An 8,953-nucleotide genomic window follows, 5' to 3' on the forward strand; every position below is an offset into this window, starting at 1 on the left:
CAAAATTTTTGTACAGTGGAACTGGTACGATTCTCCTAGAACTAACCAACACCCCGAACCTCCTTTATAAGGAGGGTCAAGGCTGAAGCTCCAACAACTACTCAGAATTCAAGATCCACTTCTCTGTGCTCTTGCGACGCTGCGAAAAGATCTCTGACTCAGTGTTGTCTTTTATTTTTTATTCTATAGTCGGTATTTTCTTTCTATCAGTTCTTGTACTTTAATCTTGTAATTCTATTTTCGAATTGATAGTGATTGTCCATCGAAAGCACCCTTGTGTGCGGGCCTTGGAGTAGGAGTCGGCAAAGGCTCCGAACCAAGTAAATCGTTGTGTCTTCTTTGGCTTGTCTTTGGTCTTTCCGCTGTGCTTACTCTCTTCAAAAATTTTAAATCGCTTTTCCCCCCCCCCCCCCCCCCCCCCCCCTCTAGTGAAACTTCACGATCCAACAAGTTATATCAGAGCAGGTACCGCTCTGATTTGGTGCAACCACCAATCAGGCAAAGGTACGTCTTTCATTTTTTTCCCTCCAAAACTATTTTTGAAAAATACATCATCATCTTTTCACCATTGCTTAGTATTGACATAATATTACATTTTTAAAAATTTGAAATAATATTTTTTATTAATATTTTTATTAATATTTTATTATTTTTCTCAAATTTAGTGCAATATTATATTTTTTCCAGCACTGCTAATCCAAGACCAAGTCTTAGCACCACTTTTTAGTTTTTCATCTTCAGCATTCAATGACTCTTCAAGAAGAACGGAACCCCCACGAACCACCAACATACGATCAAGATTTCAACTACTGGAGGCGATTAATGGAATGCTTCTTAGGAAGCTTAGATTTCGATTATGTGTTGATATTGAGAAAACCTTCTCAGGACTCGGAACTGAACAAAAATATAAGTAAATTATTTGTGATGTTTTACCTAACAATGTTTTATGCAGACTAGAAAAGTACAAGAATGCATATGAGCTGTGGACACAGCTGATCAAACTTCACGAGGAGCCGTTGGAGTTGGACGATCAAGTTGAAATCGAATCCAAACTTGAGTCAAATCCAACAGAAAAACCTACTGAATTAGGGGTTGCGCTCAAGGTTAGTAATATTTATCAAAATACCCCTACTAATAGTAGTTTAAAGAATATACATGTTAATTTGGACATTTATGAAAATATCTGTGAAAATAGTGTAGCTAACAATACTTGCAAAAATACCCCTAGGATATTTTCTAATAAAATAAATCTAATTAATTTAGAAAATTCAGAAAATCTAAAAATAATTAATAACCCTAAAAATTCAAATTTAAACCTAAACAAATCTGAAAATTCAAATAATAATGATAAGGTCAATATTGATCTAGATAAAATTAATAAATTTTTTAGTAATCTAGACAATATCAATCTGGAAAATCCTATCCAAACCCAAGATAATTTAATTAACAAAAAATTAAGTTTTAAAGATAAGACTTATCTAATAAATTCCACTAATTATATCAACTTAAAAGGTAAAGAAAATCTAGGGATAAAATTAAACACTTTGATAAAATCAAAAATAAATTTAACAAACTTAAAATTAAATGTTAAAGATAACATATTAAACAAAGGTAATCTAGAAAATTCAAAATTAACAGTTAATAAAAGATTAAAAGATAAACCTTTAAAGAAATATAATTTAAATAATTTGATTAATTCAAATTTAAAAATTAATAAAAACTCAATCATTAACGATCATCTATTAAATAAAGACAATTCAATTAACTTAATAAAATTAAAATTGAAAGAAAATTCAAATATTAAATACACTCTTTTAAAGAAAGATAATTTGATCAATTTATTAATTCAGCATTAAAAACTTAAATTTAAATTACAAATTAAATATTAAATCTTAACTAAAACTAAATTATAAAAAAAATCTTAAAAGGAAAATCAATAATTCAGGAGAGGCTCCAGAATAGCTGGTACCTCCAAAACTAATCTACCCGACAAGGGTAACCGAAACCAACCTACACTGCAGGGTAATTAGGACTAGAATAAAGGATAGGGTTTAACTTTATCAACGGTACCGGTGAAGTTTTGGATGATAGTACGTTAGGGAAGCTTAGTTTAGGAAGATATGGCTTCAACCTGGTGCATTTGGCTAAGTGGAACTAACCGAAGCTACCCTTTATGGATCCTAACCAGTTAGACCAAGGTTTTGTATTAAGTTCAGTGGATAGTAAGTACTATTTGGAAAACCTTGAAGGCATGGTTACTCTAATGATGTCCAAGTGACTCACTATAGCTCAGAAGTTTATCCAAAGAATGCCTATTTGTTGGAACCAAAGCTAAACCTGAATCAAACACAAAGTTAAATCAAATCCTAAAAATTGAATCTAATTCATCTCACAAAAGTATAGGTTTCCCTGTTTGAAAATTTAGATCGGGTGAGATGACTAAGGACTAAATTAAATTAAATTAAATTAAATTAAACTAAACTAAATTAACTTTAAATTAAATTAAATTAAATTAAAATTAAAATTAAAATTAAAATTAAAATCAAAATCAAAATCAAAATCAAAATCAAAATCAAAATTAAAATTAAAATTAAAATTAAAATTAAATTAAAATTAAAATTAAATTAAATTAAATTAAAATTCAAATTAAATTAAAAGTATTTTAACTTTAAATTACTTTAAAATTAGAAACAAAAAATCTTTTTTTTTTAAATTAAGTTTTTTTTTAAAAAAAACAATTAACTTAAAATTTTAGTATCCGTTTAACATAAAATTTTAGAATACTTTTAACTTAAAATCTTATCAACTTAAAATTTTATTAACTAAAAATTTCATTTTAAAAATTAACTTAGAATTTTATTTTAAAATTAATTCTTTTTAAAATTCATTTAAAAAAAACTTTTAAAAAATTATTTTAAAAATTCTTTAAAAATTTATTTTTAAAATTTATTTTCGAATTCATTTTAAAAAAATTCTTTAAAAGTTTATTTTAAAAATTCGTTAAAAATTCATTTTTAAAATCATTTTAAAATTTATTTTAAAAATTCTTTAAAAATTCATTTTAAAAAACTTTGAAAAATTATTTAAAAATTCATTTAAAAATTTATTTTAAAAATTCTTTTAAAAATTATTTAAAACTATTTAAAATTATTTAAAATTATTTTCAAAATTATTTTAAAAAATTATTTAAAAATCCTTTTAAAAATTATTTTAAAAACTCTTTTAAAATATTTAAAAATCCTTTTAAAATTATTTTAAAAAACTCATTTAAAAAATTTAAAAATCCTTTTAAAAATTATTTTAAAAACTTTAAAAATCCTTTTAAAAACTCTTTTAAAAATCATTTTAAAAATTCTTCTAAAAATTATTTTAAAATTATTTTTAAAATCATTTTAAAAATTATTCTTTTAAAAATTATTTTAGAAATTATTTTAAAATACTTTTAAAAATCATTTTAAATATTCTTTTAAAAATTATTTAAAAATTATTTTAAAAATATTTTAAAAAATCTTTTAAAAATCATTTTAAAAAATTCTTTTAAATATTATTTTTCACTTTAATAAAATTTTATTAACTTAAAAAAAATAATAATAAATCATTTTTATAGATTATTTTAACTTTAAAAATTATTATTTAGACTTTAAACTTATTTTTAACCTTAAACATTATTTTAACCTTAAAATTATTTTTAAATTTAATTTTACTTAACTAAAAATTAAAACTTAATTTTGAAATTACAATTAAATTTTAAAAAATTTGAATTAAACTTAAAATTAAACTTAAACTTAAATTAATCATTAATATTAATTTAAATTTAAAATCAAAACTGAATTAAATGTATGTTAATTGTCATTAAACATATTATAAAAATTATTTGAAAATCCTTTTAAACACTGTTTTAGAAATCATGTTAGAAATCCCTTAAATAATAATAATAATAATAATAATAATAATAAATTTTTTAATTCATTTAAAACTTAGACACCTAACTTAAAAACTTAAATTCCATTAACTTAAACTTTAAACTTAATTATGTAATTAATAAGTAGAACTTAATTGTTTAAGTATAGTTTTATTTGAGAATTAAAATTGACTTGAATTATACCTTACTTAACTGTGTTTAATAACTTTAAATTCATGCTAACTTCAAACTAAATTAATCCTACTTAAAAGGAAGTAAATAAAAAAAATTAATTATAACTAACACTTCATTGACCAACTCAATCAATTAATACGAAATTTAAATTATTTTACTAAGTATTAAATTATTAAATCAAGTAAAAATTAATCAATAAATTTTTGATAATGGTTAACTGTTATTGAATTAATAAAATCTTATCTTATTTAACCTTAAACTGAAGTTAAGCATCGAAATCTAAAATTAATTATTGATTAATCAAACTCAAATAAACAATTATACCAAGGATACAGAGATAATTATGTTTGAAAAGTATGTTTCAAAACTTAGCTATTTTACAAAATTAACTATTTTTTTCATAACTTAGCTATTTTGAAAAGGTTCAGAGATATTTTTAAAGTAAAATCTTTAATTATTTAAACTCCCCCAAGTTAATATGATTTATGCTTGTATTTTTTTATGATTACTTGATCCATGCTTGTATTTGATGAATGCCAAAGGGGGAGGGTTAGGTGGTTAAGTTAGCTAAAATAATTCAAAAATACAAACTAACTTAAAACCCTATAAATGCTTGTTTTAATTTGCATTTTACATTAACTTAACCAAGTTGTCATTCCATCAAAACGGGGGAGATTGTTGGTGCGGTTAGTACTAACGGTCTAACCCAGGTTTTGATGAATGACAAAATAGGTTAAGTTAGTCTTGTTGTTGATCTAACACTCTGACCGAGTGTGCAGGAGAAGTCCAAACAGGTCGATGGACTGACCGGATGTCTAGCACGAAACCTAGCTAGGTCGACGGGCTGACCGGATAGCTAGCACGAAGTCCAGACGGGTCGAAGGGCTGACCGGACGTCTGGCAGGTAAGTGGAGGTAAGTCACTGGAGGGGAGTGACTATGAGGACGCGTTCCCGGGAAGGGAACTTAGGCGCCGATCTGACTTAGAACCATCTCAGAACTCTAAGTCGAGATCTTGACTAGATTCCGGTCTCGGAGGGACGGAATCTAATTACTATTTTTCTTATCTATAAAACTGTGCTAACAATTTGTGTTGCAGGGTATAAAACTGTGCTAACAATCTGTGTAGCAGGATATAATTGCCTCGGACTAAAGTTTTTTCTTGCAGGAAGGAGTCTGCTGGAAAACTGGGTCCGGGCTCCCGGGAGGTACCCGGGCGCCCGGAGGCAAAATCTCATTCCAACATCGCTGTGCCACGTGGAGTTTGCTGGTTGGCTCGGCTACATCACTTCAGGGCGCCTCGAAGGGCTGAGGGCGCCCCGAACCTCCTTTATAAGGAGGGTCAAGGCTGAAGCTCCAACAACTACTCAGAATTCAAGATCCACTTCTCTGTGCTCCTGCGACGCTGCGAAAAGATCTCCGACTCAGTGCTGTCTTTTATTTTTTATTCTATAGTCGGTATTTTCTTTCTATCAGTTCTTGTACTTTAATCTTGTAATTATATTTTTGAATTGATAGTGGTTGCCCATCGAAAGCACCCTTGTGTGCGGGCCTTGGAGTAGGAGTCGCCAAAGGCTCTGAACCAAGTAAATCGTTGTGTCTTCTTTAGCTTGTCTTTGGTCTTTCCACTGTGCTTACTCTCTTCGAAATTTTTAAATCGCTATTCACCCCCCCTAGCAAAACTCCACGATCCAACAACTTCTTCTGCGCTTATCCACGCGACTGACTCGGCTGCGATGGAGGCACCCTCAAGGGCTTTGAGGTGCCTCCAACAGCTTTTATAAGGGGTATTCAACCAGCAGCTTGATTCATCAGATTCCAAGTGATTCATCCTTCGTGTGCTGCTTAAGATACGACCCGGCTAAGCTACGACAAGTCCCCGACAACCCTAAACTTCGTGATCTTCAATTCTTATTGTCGGTATAGATATTTTTTACTGTTAAATTGTAATACTCTTGTAACATTTTGCGCATAATAGTTGTTACCCAAAGTAAACGTTCAACGAGCGTGGGCCATGGAGTAGGAGTCATCCTAGTCTCCGAACCAAGTAAATCTTGGAGTCTTCTGTGTGTTTTGTGTGTTTGATTTAATTTCTGCTGTGCATTTACTCGTTACGTTTTTTATTACGTCAAGTGAAAGCCACGAGCGCTATTCAACCCCCCCCCCCCCAACCACCTCTAGCGCTTCTCGATCCAACACACAATAGTACAATTAATCAGATTCTCACCTCCTTCCACTAGACTTGAAGGAATGACTGGTGATATGGGGAGTAATTAGGGGGTTCCACATGGGTAGGAAAATGTCAATAGTCGCATAGAGGTTATAGTCAAAGTCAACAAGAGGTCACCTAGACTCCATGCAACCCCGACTCCATGCAACCCTCGACTTTGATCTAAGTCCCACTCCACGCAACCTCATCTCCATGCCAAGTCCGACTCTGTGCTGAGTTTGCCTCTGCGTTAATCTTGATTCCGGATCACCCCGACTAACTAGAGTGGGGCCTCTGATGGCTGGCAACCAAGGCGCTTGGCTATTGCTTGCTGAAGATACGGCCAATGTTGCCATTATTCCCCGAAGAATGTGGAAAATGTTGTCGTTTAATCCAGAAGAGGTGGGCAATGTAGATATTTAATTCAAGAAACATGGATAACGCCAACGTGAATCTTAGAGCAGGTGGAGCATAGTCGTAACTATATAAAAGGTAGCATGATCCTATAGGCGTAGGTACGCACACACATGCATTCACAAACCTTAGACTACTGCTCTTTCCTCCTCCTTTACCGAAGACTTGAGCATCGGAGTTGTTGCACTAGGAGTCATTTTAATAGTCTCCTTCTCATTTTCTCCCTTTCAGGCTCCTGTGAGTCTATTCATAAGTCTTTACTATTACTAGGCGATCGAAGACCAAGTCAATACCAATGCATACTCACCGGTGTCTTATTCATCGGCATTCTCAGACGGGATCACTAGCCTTTAAAGTAACTTCCTTAATTTACCATCGAGGAAAGAAACAAGAGGAAAAAGGAAGAACAGAAGAAAAATAGAAGAGTGAGAGAATGCGATAAAAATTTACCCTCAATGTTCCTTGTCAACCCACCCAAGATCCTCTGGATCATTACCCCTGGTCCGTCCTAGACCAAGGGTCGTTCATAAGTAGGATTTCATGGATCCCACCTATATAATAGGTGGGGTCCATGAAATTCCACCTATAAGTGATGTGGTCCATCCTGTGGACCGCACTTTGCAGTCCATAGGATCCGTGCCCTTGTCAACCTCGGTTCAATCCACACCTATTGTTGATCTGGCATCACTCACCCACACTATGGTTCTTAACCTTCCCTTGCTCTTGTTCGATGTTAACCTTGAGAAATCTCCCCTTTACTTGCTTAGCAATTGCTCGCCTTCATAGAAAGTGGACATCATCATCAAAAATGTTTCGTGTTAATCGAGTTAAGGTCCATCCGTTCATGTTGGAAATATATGGTCTCTCGCCCGAAGATACACCATCCCAAGAAGTCATGACCGAACCATGGATGATCAAATATAAGCATCACCTAGTGCCCAAATCTAATGGGAACTCATATTGTCATGCTTTTCTCAAGGTTGCCATGGACAACATCTACAAATAGATAATGAAGCTATGGCTATTGACAAAGATGTAGATATTACTAATCCATGTTTTTTAATATACAAGATATCATTTTATATTTCTCATTTTGCATCTAACAATGCCTTCAAATGATTGATTTAACTTCCACTGTCAATAATCTCTTTTTTCCAAGACAAAGAAAAATCGACAAAGTGTAAAATGAACAATCACAGAGCAATAAGTCAGTAATCAGAATGGAGATTTCAATGACAAAGTTTGCAGAAAAATATTGAGATTTTCTTGGGTTTACTATATTTAGCTAGCTACCTCTCATCGGGGAGCTTGTAGGAGTCGCTGGTGATCTCAGACAGCCGCGAGCCGGGGAACAAGGTCTGCGGCAAGAAAGGAAGAAACATTTTAATGGAAAAGCATCAAAGATTGATGAAGAGCTGCCAAGATTTCTTTTCGTATGTTTTCAAATCGCTTGAGATTGAAAGAAAGAAGAAGGAAAGGAAGAAACAACCCACATCGATCTGCTTTTGGACCGCCGTCGGCCTTTTTCTTGGCCGGCGGCGAGCTCTGCACCCCGTCATGGAGTAGAGGTCCTCCTCGATCTCGTCCCTCGTGAGGGAGAAAGAGAACTTGGGCCACTTTTGTCGTTCCGTTCGGAAATGCACCGCCCGCGTCTCCGCCGTCGACGGCGGAAACCTGCTCACGCTCCCCTGTTCCTCGTGAGCCCTCAAGATCATGCGCCTCGTCCTCATCTTCGAAAGCGGCGCCGCCGATTCTTCGGATATTGAGGTGTTCCCGCACGCCACCGGATCCGGCCCCGTCGCCTTGGGAAGAAACGGAACCATCAGATTCAGACGGTCCGCCGCCTCTTGTAGGTGGAGCATCAGTTTCTCCCTGAGCCCCTGGATCTCGTAGTCGTCATCGTCATCCAGGACGGGGACTCGACGCTCCGCCGGCTCCTCGGTGGGAACCACCGAATCACTCCTGGTCGCCGCTCCCTCCTCCATTCCTCGCGGCGTGATCGCTGCCCTCGTAGCCGGTGGGGATTTCGACGGTGTGGGTGGCATTTCTTTGGTGGTGATCACGGGGCTGCCGCCCGATCGACCCGAAAGGCAGGCGGCGTCCTCGTCGGCGCGGCAGGAAGCGGGCACGGCGGATAAAGATACGACCGGTGAGCGTAAGTGGGAAGGTTTTCAAATGCGAGAGTGAGAATAGAGAACAAAGTGGATACATTAAAAATGAATCATATATTTCATG

General features: G+C 33.9%; 1 protein-coding gene across 1 annotated transcript; it reads right to left on the reverse strand.

The window, feature by feature from the left end:
- Positions 1-7,402: 7,402 nt before the first annotated feature.
- Positions 7,403-8,703, reverse strand: LOC121994805. Its single transcript, XM_042548721.1, has 3 exons — positions 8,212-8,703; positions 8,012-8,076; positions 7,403-7,496 (listed from the first exon to the last, which is right to left on the reverse strand). The coding sequence occupies exons 1-3, from the start codon at positions 8,701-8,703 to the stop codon at positions 7,403-7,405; spliced, it is 651 nt and encodes a 216-aa protein (XP_042404655.1).
- Between the last annotated feature and the right edge of the window lie 250 nt (positions 8,704-8,953).

This window comes from Zingiber officinale, chromosome 6A, assembly GCF_018446385.1.
Source record: "Zingiber officinale cultivar Zhangliang chromosome 6A, Zo_v1.1, whole genome shotgun sequence".
NCBI classification, from domain to species: Eukaryota; Viridiplantae; Streptophyta; class Magnoliopsida; order Zingiberales; family Zingiberaceae; genus Zingiber; species Zingiber officinale.

Excerpts from the sequence above, each read along its gene's own strand:
- LOC121994805 (XM_042548721.1), bottom strand. The coding sequence starts at position 8,703 with ATGGAGGAGGGAGCGGCGACCAGGAGTGATTCGGTGGTTCCCACCGAG. Across the intron at positions 8,077-8,211 it reads CGGTCCAAAAGCAGATCGAT|ACCTTGTTCCCCGGCTCGCG; the intron begins GTGGGTTGTTTC and ends TTCTTGCCGCAG. Across the intron at positions 7,497-8,011 it reads TACAAGCTCCCCGATGAGAG|GCGAGCAATTGCTAAGCAAG; the intron begins GTAGCTAGCTAA and ends CTTTCTATGAAG.